This window comes from Panicum virgatum, chromosome 6K (genome assembly GCF_016808335.1).
Source record: "Panicum virgatum strain AP13 chromosome 6K, P.virgatum_v5, whole genome shotgun sequence".
NCBI lineage: Eukaryota > Viridiplantae > Streptophyta > Magnoliopsida > Poales > Poaceae > Panicum > Panicum virgatum.
Window position 1 is genome coordinate 1341001 of NC_053141.1, and position 13577 is coordinate 1354577.

The window sequence follows — 13577 nt, forward strand, 5'->3', positions numbered from 1 at the left end:
CGACGGAGCCGCACGCGGCGCCGGCGGGAGGGCCCGCGGTGGCGCATGAAGGGCGGCAGCGCCACACCGCTCACCGCGCTGGAGGCCACGAGCCGCATGAGGAGCCAGGCGGTGCACGGCACCGGCTGGCGCCACGCCCGCACGAGGACGCGCGCGTCCTGCTGGGCTTGCTGGCACCCATGCCGCGGCGGCAGGCGGGGCCCGCGCATGAGGTGCGCAGGCGGAGGCGGCCTCAGACTCCCGGCGCTGGCGGCTGCAGGGCTCGTTGGCGCACGTGCCCGCGCACAGGCACTGCCGGGCCTGCTGGCGCGCGGCACAGGCGCAGGCCGGGCTCACCAGCGGTGGCCGGGCCCGCCGGCCCCACCGCGCGACGCGTTGGACGCGTGCCCCGCGCGTGAGGAGCAGCGGCGGCTCCAGCACCCAGGCGGCGGCGCGGGCCCGCACAGGTGCTCGCGTGAGCGCTGCAAGAAGCGGCGGCTCGGTCTGAGGGATGAAGAAGGAAAGGGAGTGGAAGTGATTTAGGGTTCAGACAGGTCTCCTCTCTTTTATACGAAGCTACATTAGTTCGTGGCCCTCATATCACAATGGACGGTCCAGATTTCACCGCACTAGGGTTTCGCGGGATGGGCCGGACTGGGCCACGCAGCAGCTTAATGGGCCGCGCGCAGAGGGGAATGTTTTGGGCCGTTTACGAGTTTTAGCCCATTTAATGTTAAAGCCTTATTCTTTTACTGTTTTCTTATGATTTAAGCTCAATTTTAATTGCTGTTATGTTTAAAGGCTTTAATTATTTCTGTTGCACTTATTATTACCAGCATTATATTTATTTAATTAATTTCCATGAGTTATGTAAATGCTTTTAATTATGTTTTAATTGCATTTATTCACTGAAAATTATGTTCATCCACCATAAGCAATTAAGATGCACTCTATTTAAATGGAACCATCGGGAAGTTTATTTAGAGCACTTGTAATTAATTCTGACCATCGTTGATTTAATTATGAGTTTTAATGATAAATTTCGTTTGTTTTCCCCATCGGTGATGCAAATTGAAATTTATGTATGATTTTAATCAGACCATCGTAGGGTTAATATCATACTTCTTATGCGCATCTTAATTGTGAGTTTAATTAAGTTATTGTTCTCATGATTTTCAGTGAACACTGTGACGGGCTACCTGAAATCCATTGAGCCCCTGAATGGCACCAACTACCCCAGCTGGTATAAAGATGTTCAGGTGGCCATTGCTGTGTGCGAGTATGATCTCGCCTTACGTCAAGACAAGCCAGCAGAGCCCACTGATCCCAATGGTGATCGTACTGCCATTGAGAAGTGGGAGAGATCAGACAGGATGGCCAACATGATCATTAAGAACACGATCACTCCGGCCATCTGTGGTGCTATTCCTGATAAGGACAAGGATGGTAATGATCTGAGCGCCAAGGCATACCTTGCCAAGGTGGAGGAGAACTTTAAGAGTTCTTCCAAGACTTATGCTAGCACCCTGATCATGAAGATGCTGACTTCACAGTATGATGGGCAAAGTGGAATCAGGGAGCACATTATGAGCATGTGTGACATGGCAAATAAGCTGAAGACACTGGATATGGCTATCTCTGATGGTTTTCTGGTGCACTTCATCATGACTTCTCTGCCAGTACAGTACAGTCCCTTCAAAATAAGCTACAACACTCAGAAGGCGACTTGGAGCATGGCTGAGCTCATTAGCTACTGTGTTGAGGAAGAAGAAATGCAGAAAGCTGAGAGGATGAAAGATGCTGTCAACATGGTCAGCGAGCGCTTTGGGCGTGTTAGCATGAGCAACACTCCTAAGCATCAAGCTGAGTCTGGCAGCAGCAGGCAGCATAAGAGAAAGTTTAAGGGCCATAAGAGCAAGGCCGTGTCACATAAGAAGACCTCAAATGAGAGGCTGTGCAAGTTCTGCAAGTCACCTAAACATGAGCAGAAGGATTGCCATGGATTTAAGGATTGGCTTAAGAACAAAGGTACAATTACTGATTATGTATCTTTTATTGATGAATCATTCTTAGTGAATTTTTCTCCCAATACTTGGTGGATTGACTCAGGTGCCACTGTGCACATTTCCAATTCACTGCAGGTATTCAGTTCGATCCGAACTATAAGAGAGGGGGAGCGAAGTCTAAGAGTGGCTGATGGCAATGAAGTGAAGGTTGAAGGCATTGGGAGCTTCAATTTGGAGTTACCAGGCGGCTTCAACCTTAGTTTGCATGATGTTCTTTATGTTCCCAGTTTGAAGAGAAACCTTATTTCTGTTTCGCGTTTAGATAAGTCGGGACATATTTGTGAGTTTGGCAACTCTGTGTGCAACATTAAATTTCATAATTTAAGTGTGGGCCTTGGTCATTTGCAAGGCGATCTTTATTTGCTCTCTCTTGATAAAGTTTATTCTGCAATGAATGTGGATGATGTATCGCATAAGCGTAAGCGTGATGAAGAGACTTCTTCGAAATTGTGGCATTGTCGTTTGGGCCACATTTCGAGGGGGAGAATTGAGCGTCTCATAAGAGAAGAGATACTCCATTCATTAGATCTCTCAGAATTAGATCAACAATGTGTTGATTGTATTAAGGGGAAATTCGCTAAGACAATTAAGAAAGGAGCTACTCGGAGTTCGGGCCTGTTAGAAATTATTCATACTGATATTTGTGGCCCGTTCCCAGTAAAATCTGTTGATGGTTTTGATTCGTTCATTACTTTCACAGATGACTTCTCTTGTTATGGTTATATTTACCCCATTCGTGATCGATCCGAGTCATTAGATAAATTCAAAATATTCAAGGCTGAAGTGGAAAATCAGCATAATGTCACTATTAAATTAGTGAGATCGGATCGAGGTGGTGAATATTATGGGAGACATGCTCCATTCGGCCAAGTACCTGGACCATTCGCTAAGTATCTTGAAGAGAATGACATAAAGGCCCAGTACAGTATGCCGGGCGAACCACAGTAAAACGGAGTTGCTGAGCGTCGTAACCGTACACTAATGGACATGGTACGTAGCATGCTTAGTTATTCTACTTTGTCTGCGGAGCTGTGGATGGAAGCATTAAAAACAGCTGCACACATACTTAATCGTGTTCCTTCCAAATCCGTGCCAAAAACACCTTATGAGTTGTGGTTTGGGAAGAAACAATCGCTTAATTATTTGCGTGTGTGGGGCTGTCCAGCCGAAGCTAAGTTATTTAATCCACAGCAAAAGAAATTAGATGATAAAACGGTGAGCTGCTATTTCATCGGATACCTTGAAAAGTCTAAGGGATACCGATTCGACTGTCCTGATCGTTTCACTAAGTTCATTGAGACCAGGCAGGCTGTATTCCTAGAGGATGCAGGAATCAGTGGGAGCTTTCCGAGGAGGGAAATTAATCTTGAAGAAATACGGGCTGAGCTTCCCATCCCGGTGATTCAAGAAACAGTAACACCTTAGTTAGTGCCGCTGTTCATTCCTTCCGTTCAGAGTACACCATCTGTTCAGATTACGCCTCCTGTTCAGAGTACTAGCACTGCTCCGCCTGTTGAAGTAGCTCCTGAGCCTGCGAGCGAACAACAAGCTGAGCAAATGGCGCCTAATGCTGAAGTTGAGAACCCTGTCATGGTGCCTCAGACTGCACCTCAACCAGCACCTCAGTCTGTTGAACCATTAAGAAGATCACAGCGGGCTAGGAAACAGACAGTTTTCCCTGATTGTGAGACATACTTAAGTGAAAACATGTATGATATTGGGAAAGTTGATGATCCTAACTCGTTTAGAGAGGCAGTATCATGTGAGAACTCTGCCAAATGGGTTGAGGCCATGGAAGAAGAGCTTAAGTCCATGAGTTCCAATGATGTTTGGGATCTGGTAGATATTCCTAATGGAGTCAAACCAGTAGGCTGTAAATGGGTCTACAAGACTAAACGTGATTCTAAAGGGAATGTCGAATGATTCAAAGCAAGGTTTGTAGCCAAAGGTTTTACACAAAAGGAAGGGGTTGATTATAATGAAACTTTCTCCCCTGTGTCTAAGAAAGATTCATTCAGAATCGTTATGGTGCTAGTGGCTCATTATGACTTAGAGCTACATCAGATGGATGTCAAAACTGCGTTCCTTAATGGTGACTTGGATGAGACCATCTTCATGGCACAACCGGAAGGTTTTGTTGTGAAGGGCAAGGAACATTTGGGATGCAGACTTAAGAAATCTATTTACGGGCTTAAGCAAGCGTCAAGACAGTGGAACCTTAAATTCGATCAAGTGATTAAAAAATTCGGATTTAAGGAGAATGATGTGGATAATTGTATCTACACTAAGATAAAGGGTGGTAAATTTATAATTCTAGTGCTTTATGTGGATGATATCCTATTAGCGAGCAGCGATAAGCGTATGCTGCATGAGACAAAGGGATTTCTTTCATCCAATTTTGATATGAAAGATCTTGGTGAAGCCTCTTATGTTCTGGGCATTGAAATACACCGAGATAGGACCAAAGGAGTACTAGGATTGTCTCAAAAAGCATATATTGAGAAAATGCTTAAGAGATTTAATATGGATAAGAGTAAGGCCACACCTGTTCCATTAGCGAAGGGCGATAAGTTTAGTGAAGCCCAATGTTCTAAGAACCAATTGGAATCAGATAAGATGAAGGACATACCTTATGCTTCAGCTGTCGGAAGCCTGATGTATGCACAAGTCTGTACGCGTCCTGACTTGGCATTTGCTACCGGAATGTTTGAAAGATATCAGAAAAATCACGGAAAGGTCCACTGGGTTGGTGTCAAGAAGGCATTACGTTACTGCCAAGGCACTAAAGACTTCATGCTCACATACAGAAGATCAGATAACCTTGAAGTTGTGGGTTATACTGATGCTGACTTTGCTGGGTGTGTGGATAGTAGGAAATCTACATCAGGATATATCTACACGTTAGCTGGTGGAGCTATATCATGGAAAAGCTCTAAGCAAAGTTTAGTTGCAGCGTCGACGATGCAAGCTGAGTTTGTGGCATGCTATGAAGCAACTGGACAGGCTGTTTGGCTTAAGAATTTTATTCCGGGCCTCAAGGTAATTGACAGCATTATGGAACCTATAACGTTATACTGCGATAATCAGTCTGCAGTATTCTTTTCGAGTAACAACAAGTCAAGTGGTGCTTCCAAACACATTGACCTTAAGTATCGTGTTGTGAAAGAAAGATGCCAGGATCGAACCATTAAAATTGAGCACATAAGAACTAATTCTATATTAGCGGATTCGCTCACTAAAGGCTTACCACCGAACGTGTTTAAGCAGCACGTTACTAATATGGGTTTGGTGGATAGTCTTTAGGTCCTGGTTTAGGGCCATTATGACTCCTAACTAACGAATAAGCGTTCTACCGAGGTGTTTCAGTGAGACTGTGGGTAATGGGGTCCCAGTAGTGCATCAAGCTACTGACGACGCATTGGTCCGGTACTTTCTGTTACTACTAAGGGTGAACATTAGTATGATACGAACATTAGCCTTAACCGTTCGATCAAGTGGGAGAATATTGGAAATATTTCAGTTAAGATATTTTATGATCTTCACTATTAAGGAAGCGTTTAAACCATCTAAACGCGATTAAGGAAACCTAATGATAAAACCCTAATGGGTTGTGATCAGCAGGCCCATTAGGCCCGTTTCCAGAGGCTGGCCCCCAGCCCCACAGTGCCTATAAATATAAGGTCGTGGTTAGCACCTTAATCACCCATTCATCTCAATCTAAAACCCTAGCCACCGCTAGTCTGATCGCTAAAGGCACTGGAGGGGTTTGGAAGGCCAAGCACTCCCGTTTGGCGCCCGAAGGACGCCGATTCGCTGCTGCATCTTCTACACCGACAAGAACGCCTACTTCCTCTACGGATCAGGCGTAAATGGCTGCTGCAACTGCTAACGCTGGTATAATGTTTACCAATTTATTCCGCATTAGATTGATTTGTCATGAACTAGGCTATGTTAAGATCTTGGGTTATTAGCCTCTAATGTTTAAGCCTGGCTAATTCTAACAACTATAATTCATGTCAATATGTGCCATATGTTATAATAAATCATTTTTAGTGTAATATCGTAAATTAGTATAATCGTAACTCAAAATTGCCACAGAATAAGTTATTCTATAGTCAACCACAGAACACTACTTACACACACACACACACAAAAGATCATTGTGATTTTTCAATAAATCCTGCAGATATGCAAGCTTGCAGCGTGGGCATATACTCTACTCGAAGCTTGTCACTTGTAAATAAAATAGCTAACCACTCACAATGTCTAAATTTCAGAAAGATTGATGAGAGATTGAGGTAGGTGCCCAGGAATGTGCAGATGTTCAAGGTATCTGTAGTCATAAAAAGAATTTCAGATAAATGTTATTGGTGAAGAAGCACAATCAAGGTAGGAAAGGAGAGAGGGTTACAATGAAGTCAAAGATGGCAGAGTAGTAAACCAAGCAGCAACATTTGATTCATTGACAGTACTGCTGTCGAAACTGTTGTTGCTCATCTCCCTGTGACAAAGTTGCAATAGATTCAGAAGTCAGATACTTGTTTCTTAATTTCAGAACGGAAAGGTGCACTCATCACTTACACAAATCTGAGTTAACTCAGTCCTGTTCGATCTGGTAGTGGACCAGTAAAATTGTTGTTTTGTAGCTATCTAGCGTCAGACGAGAGAAAGTTCAGAACAGTAAGTTTGCTAGTATACTAGTACTTCGGAACTGGTACTGACAAAAATGCTTAGCACTGTGCTACATAATAAGAGACTCGCAGTTCTTGATTCTTCAAGATTGGTAAGGTCGTTGATACTGGAAGGAATCGGCCCAGTCAACTGATAATTGTTATCAAGAAGCCTGTGTCAAAAATACCAAGATCAGAAGCAATATATGCATGTTGCTCAATTATGTTGGTGGTGAAGTACTTACAGAACTTCTAGTTTATCAAGAAGGCCCAACGTAGGAGGAATACTACTGGAGAATTTGTTGTTGTCAAGCAGCCTGATCGCACGAAATAAATCAAACCACTATATCTCACCTTCACAGAAAGAATCGAGAAAGACAACTTCAAGGATTCAAGGTCATCAGCCTTACAGATGTATGAGCTGCATTTCTGACTTGAAAATCTGGATCGGTATGGAGCCTGACAAGTGGCTGTGACAAGAAAAGAAGGGCACATCTTCATCAAACCATAACGGAGGAATTGCAAAATCTTCAGACAATCAGACATCAAGAGATATGTCGTGGAATGTACTTACAAGTGCATTGCATGTCAGGTTATCTAAGCCAGGATCTGTTCCATTGAATACAGGAAGTTATCCGGTCAGCAAATTGTTAGCCAAATCAAGCCAGTATAAGTCTGGGATTCCGCCTAGTGATGATGAGATGGAGCCTTGGAAGTTGTTGTTGTTCAGAGATCTGTAGGCACAGAATACAATGAACAATCTTTTTCTATTAAACTGCACTTATATCGTGAGAAGCGATGAGTAAGTGAAACAAAAATATAAACACGGCTGAAAAGGAGCTAGCAGTTTTTAAACTTGTTCAGTTGTATACTCCAGGTCCACTGAACTTTTAAAAATGAGAACTGAGATCCTTAAACGTTAAACCTGTTGACTGTGCTATGCAAGGTCCAAATGCCATTAACCAGAAACTATATTAATTAAGATTGGTACTTGTGAATCATGTTTGAGGGTCATAAGATTTTCCTTTTCTGAGAATTTTATTGGCTATTTCTCTTTTTCCTTAAAGCAATTGTCAATTACATCATCTTCTTTTACTATACTAGTTCATCAACCCATACTACTTTGCTCCTGTATGGCTTAAAATCTAGAAGTTCTTGTAATACATACAAACAATAAAAAAAAGTTAATTATGTTTCCGCCCTCCTTTTCGTGTCATTCTTATGATATACTAGTCTATCGTCCACTTCTGTTACATACTCCCTCCATTCCAAACTATAATACATTTTTGCTTTTCTAGATACATAACTTCTAATAATTTGAAATGAAGAGAGTAACACATACTAGGAGTTTAAATTGTTTATCTTTTGTATTATTCTTGACAAACATACCCTAGGAACATTTTACCTGTTCAAAGAAAAACCGCTAGGGAAAACAGAAACAGGAGGTCTCATTCTTTTTTACATTTAAAAAAAATGGTCAAAACCGCTAGAAATGCCACTAAACTGCTAAATGTCGTCCCAATTTCGCTAGATAATTTTATCGCTAGACATAAATAGATCTGATTACCACAGTTAATAATACTATAATAAATTGCAAATGTTATCAGCATGGAGCTCCTCACAAATATCGTAGTTTCGTTAACTGTCCGAATTCCTTGGGTATCTCACCAGAAAAGCTGCATTCATCAAGACCTCTGTAGAGACATTTAAGTAAAAACAAGTCAAAGTGAAGTATTTCTGTGTACTGAATTATTTTCCAAGGTTTTGTGAACCAAATAGAAATACCTACAGGTTTTGGAGGTTACTCAAGGTAGCACTGGACAAGGGAAGAGAGCCAGACAAGCCCATGTTATAGGACAAGTCCCTGCAGCAGAAAAGGGTAACACACTATGTCAAAACAGCAAAAAGAAGACATCATCACTAGTGACGCGAAATCGGCACGCGCTCGCTAAATTAGGTCCTCAAACTACCAAGAGAAGAGTTTACGTACAGGTATTGCAATTCTTGTACGAACTGAATGTCCCCAGAAAGAGTCCCTGATAATATAGGGGTTAGTCTCCACTCCTAAACCCTTTTCTGGATGAGAACATTTCCATGGAATTTAATGCCACTAACTAGTTCAATATTGCAAACAGAAGTAGTACTCTTACAGTATATAGAAGAAAGGACCCTTCGTTCTGACCTTCAAATTTATGAACCTGCAGTCAATTCCCAACATACGGCACCAAGCAAACAAAAAGTAAAGCTCCAATGAGCACAACAGATTTGTTGGGGGATTGGACCTTCGGATAGGCTCCCACCCTCGGAAATGCTCCCTAACTCGTTTGTAGGGCTCCAACGAAGGAAGGCGAGCATGCCCGAAGGGCGACGGTCGCTTCCGAGATCGCCCAGGAGCATCCCACCTTCGGGTGGCCGAAGGTGACGAATGGTCACTCAGAAGCACAAGCTTAAAGACAAGACCTGCGATAAACGAAGGATCCCACCTTCGGGTGGCCGAAGGTGACGAATGGTCACTCAGAAGCACCAGCTTAAAGACAAGACCTGCGATAAACGAAGGATCCCACCTTCGGGTGGCCGAAGGTGACGAATGGTCACTCAGAAGCACTAGCTTAAAGACAAGACCTGCGATAAACGAAGGATCCCACCTTCGGATTGCCGAAGGTGACGAATGGTCACTCAGAAGCACAAGCTTAAAGACCAAGACCTGCGATAAACAAAGGATCCCACCTTCGGGTTGCCGAAGGCGACGAATGGTCACTCAGAATCACCAGCTCAAAGATCAGACCTTCGGGACCAAGGGGATCGCCTTCGGGAACAAAGGTGACGGCTGATCGCTCGAAGACGGAACCTTCAGGGCCGTGACCTCCGAAGTACCCCGAAGGACGCGAAGACCTTCGTCGGGTGTAGGCGTGCGTGTAAAACGTGAACACGTGTGAAGGTCGGATTTGTATACCTCTCATCTTGTAATTTTACCCCGAAACAGGCTGTAAGTGATATGTAAATGAGTTGGAATGGGGCAATTTAGGAAAACCTGGCCGAGGGCCAGGGGTATAAATAGCCCCCTCTCTCCACAGTGTAAAGGGTTAAATTTTCTAGTTATTACTGGAGAATTAAGTGCCTACTTTCATTGCCATTTTCATATTGTTCATGCTTTCTGTTTGGGCATCTAAGAAGCTAAGATTCCAACAAGATTCACTTATAACGACCTTAAATTTCCCAACAAATTTGATGTCATGGAATCAAAAGAGCTTTCTGATTGTCTGTGAGACAAGACAATGAAAATTTCTGTTTGTTCAGTATTACTACTAGTTAATAGTTATATGCAAGTTCATTGGGAATATTAGATCAATCATCTTTACTCCTTAGTATACTTTATGAAACTCGAAGCCATGTTTGCCATGGTATGGATCCGGACATGCATATTTTGAGTGCCAGAAAGGGCTGAATCAGCTGGAACATTTGACTGTAACCACATGATGTAATCTTAATGGAACCAGTGGTGTTATCTGACAAAACTGAACACAATCCATAGAAACGCATCCAATGGATGTTTGCAAACCAATTGCTAATAATATAGTAGCTGGTTAAATAACACGATCGAGAATACAATCACCACCAGTAGTACATCACAGCACTCCTAACTCTACAGATCACAGATCTTGCTTGCTTTCCTAGTTCTGCACCACAGTGGCATCCTCCTCGCTATCAGAGTTAGTGACCTCAATTTCATCCTCCGCATAGCCCAGGGCATTGTACTGGCGGATGAGGGCCTGCTCGTAGGCACGGAGCTTGGCATCGATAAAAGTTGAGAGGGCATAGTATTGACGGCATTCGGGAGAACGCTTTGCCAGCTGAGCAGGAGTGAGATAGTTGCCGCTCCCGAACGGCCAAGCCACCATGTGGTCGATGGGCGCCTTGGGCACCCTTCGCTTGACCACCCTCTTCCTCTTCTTCGTCTTCGTCGCCTCCTCCTCCCCTGCCGCCATCTTGGCCTTCATCTCCAGCCAGTGATCCATCCAGATATCCAGGCCCCCCCGGGATACGCTTGAAACGAACAGCCGCCACCGCCTCCTTCTTCGCCTTGAGGATCCCGTACCCCTCCTCCGATCTCTTCGTCTTCTTCAGCATCCCGTTCCCCTGCGGCTGCAGCTTCCTCTTCGTCAGGTGGCGCCTCGATCTGGATGGAGATGCTCTGACCTCGCTCTACCCTGCCTCTCGATCGAGTCTCTCGGAACAGATGGAGCAGATCGACGGATCGGAAGAGACGTGGGCCGCAAGCCGGGATCGAGTCGGATTCCGATTCCGATTCCGATCATAGGTTTCAGGCCCATGGTCCAGCCTGACACGTTAGGAAAGCCCCCCCAAAAAATATGTTATCCCCATCGTTTTCTATGGAAAAATTGTTTCAGTTAACTTGCTGCCCGTGCCAAGGAAAAAGAGTGTGTTTGGTTTGCACTTGCAGTGCCCAACCATCTGGTCTTGTTTAGTGGTTTGTGTTCTCGCGATGAAAAACCTATGTTCTTATCGATCCCACACGAGACCTTACAAATTTTCGCCATGCATCGATCCGATCGAATCGTTTAGATTTAAAAATCAACAGTAAATTACTCAACCCAAAAAAAAAACCGGATTGCTGGTCTGATGATCGACCTCTCTTCATATATATGATGTCATTGTTAGGGTGGCAGTCACCATTACAAAATAAATTCAGAAGACAGCATCACTTTTATTTATTCATTGTAAAAAAATAAATTCTGCGTACGCCAAAAGACAGCAGATTTTGCTTAGGGCTTGGTGAGTGGTACAAGACGCCGGTATCTCCTCAACATGCTCATCAGACGAGGTGCCGCCGCTGCCAGCCTTGCCTCCAGGCGTGAACGTGAACGCCGAGGGGCAGCCGCAGCCTTGCTTCGTCGCCCATTCTGCGGCGCTGGCGCCACCTTGCGCATCTCCCATAACTCCTCCATCTTCCTCATCGCCGGCGTCGCGAACATCGCCGAGCCCGCCCACCCAAACGGCTGCAGCCCCGCCGGCACGGGCCGAGGGAGCCGCACCGACGGCCCGCGCTGCTGCGCGTGCGCGCTCATGCTGGCGAGGAAGAACGCGCGGCCCGTCAGCCTGTACTCCCGCTCGCCCGCCGCAGCTCGTCGAGCTCGGCCGCCAGCGCCTCGCACGCCGCGTCGCCGGACAGCGCCGCCGCCGCCGCCCGGCTCACCGCCGACTCCCGGCGGGCGCCGAGGATCCGCGCGGCCTCGGCGTAGGCGCCGCGCTCCGCGGCCGCGTGGGCTAGGGCCACGTCCTCCGCCGCCTCCACGCGGAGGCGCTCCCGCTCGACCTCCATCGCCGGCGCGACGTCGAGGGGCCTCAGCACCTCGGCGTCCACGTCAAAGCCGTTGTATGCCGGTTCCACGGAAACATCCTGCCCGGTCGCCGCGTCCATGTACTCGCAGCGAACCTTGCAGAGAAGGGTGCGGTTGCGGTTGGCGTCGCCGATCCTCCGGACATCGAACAGGAAGAGGAAGCGCCTCTCCTCGTCCGCGTACAGATCGCCGACGCCGACCCAGGCCGGCTCCCCGTCGGTGGTGGTGATAATGTTCTTGTAGCGGCCGGACTTGATCGCCGCGATGCCTATTTCGGGGTATTGGCATCGGCAGTCGACCTCGATGCAAACATCGTGCGCCGTGACCGATCGGAGCCCGGCGATGCACGGCGGCAGCGCGTCCGACAACAAGGAGAAGGTGCCGCCTGTCGCCGCCGAGATGCCGTGCAGGGCCTCCTCGTCGCGGTCGGAGCCCAACGCGAACGTGTGCACCGGCGCGCCCCGCTAGCTCTTGTCGAGCGCGAGATACGGCGGCACAAGGTCGCCGTAGTCTGCCGGCGTAGTAGTATTCGTCCTGTGGTTGTCGTAACCGTCCGAGAGGAGGATGACGCCGGCGGCATCGTTGTCGCGCCGGCACTCCTCGACCACCTTGGCCGCCTCGTCGAGACCGGCTCGGATGTTGGTCGTCGAGCCGGCGGCCAGGGACTCCACGGCGAGCCTGGCCGCGGCCTTGCCGTCCCCCGACATGCGCGTCGGGGGGACGACCCGCCGCGCGTCGCCGGAGAAGGCGACGACGCTGAGGCGGTCGCGGGCGCCGAGGCTGTCGACGACGAGCCCCACGGCGCGCTTCGCCTCCTCCAGCTTGGGCCCCGCCATGCTCCCGCTGACGTCGACCACCGCGACGAGGTCCAGATCAGGCGCCTGCTCGCCCGCCAGCGAGGGCGCCTTGACTTGCACCATCACCGCGAAGCCGTCGTGCGCCTCGTCGTTCGGGATCGACGGGTACTCGCACTGCCTCCGGCGAGCTTTTAGGGTTCCGAGATATCTAGGTTTAAAGGAAACTCCAAGGAGGCATATATATCCGATAACATTTAGAATCCACAATCATGATATTTACAGAGGAGCTTACCATCCACAGTCATAATAAGCTCATCTCGCCGGGTGGCCACATGCTCCCACCCGCGACGGACTCGCCTCACGACAGGCGAACCTCTGTGTTGGTTTGGAACTCGGAAAGTGGTTGGAACGATTGCTTCCGATGCTTGCAATTGCAACTCGCTCTGCTGTGTTGGTTTACCTTCTGAACCAGCTCGGACAACCTCTGTGTTTGAAGGGGTTAGAGATGCGCATAGTCCCATCGATGTCAAAACAAGACGTCTTAACAAATTTAAACGACCATATCTTTTATTGGCATTAAAGTGTACCAAGACAATTTAATGATAAATTTCTAAAAGGTTAATCTTTGATGTCATAAATCCAGTTTTTTTTCTTAAAAAAATAGTCATTCCATGCTTCCAACTAAACTCAATCCCGCCTCTAAGA

At 46.8% G+C, this 13577-nt stretch overlaps 3 protein-coding genes across 3 annotated transcripts; 1 reads left to right on the forward strand and 2 right to left on the reverse strand.

Annotated features, from left to right (window-relative positions):
• Positions 1-1049: 1049 nt before the first annotated feature.
• Positions 1050-2376, forward strand: LOC120711155. Its single transcript, XM_039996599.1, has 2 exons — positions 1050-2007; positions 2121-2376. Exons 1-2 carry the CDS (start codon positions 1353-1355, stop codon positions 2174-2176), a joined length of 711 nt encoding a protein of 236 aa, XP_039852533.1. The 5' UTR covers positions 1050-1352; the 3' UTR covers positions 2177-2376.
• A 7825-nt stretch (positions 2377-10201) lies between these two features.
• Positions 10202-11062, reverse strand: LOC120713842. The gene has a single exon (XM_039999823.1). The coding sequence runs from the start codon at positions 10729-10731 to the stop codon at positions 10387-10389; it is 345 nt and encodes a 114-aa protein (XP_039855757.1). The 5' UTR covers positions 10732-11062; the 3' UTR covers positions 10202-10386.
• A 766-nt stretch (positions 11063-11828) lies between these two features.
• LOC120639295 lies at positions 11829-12995 on the reverse strand. Its single transcript, XM_039915264.1, has 2 exons — positions 12626-12995; positions 11829-12343 (listed from the first exon to the last, which is right to left on the reverse strand). The coding sequence occupies exons 1-2, from the start codon at positions 12993-12995 to the stop codon at positions 11829-11831; spliced, it is 885 nt and encodes a 294-aa protein (XP_039771198.1).
• Between the last annotated feature and the right edge of the window lie 582 nt (positions 12996-13577).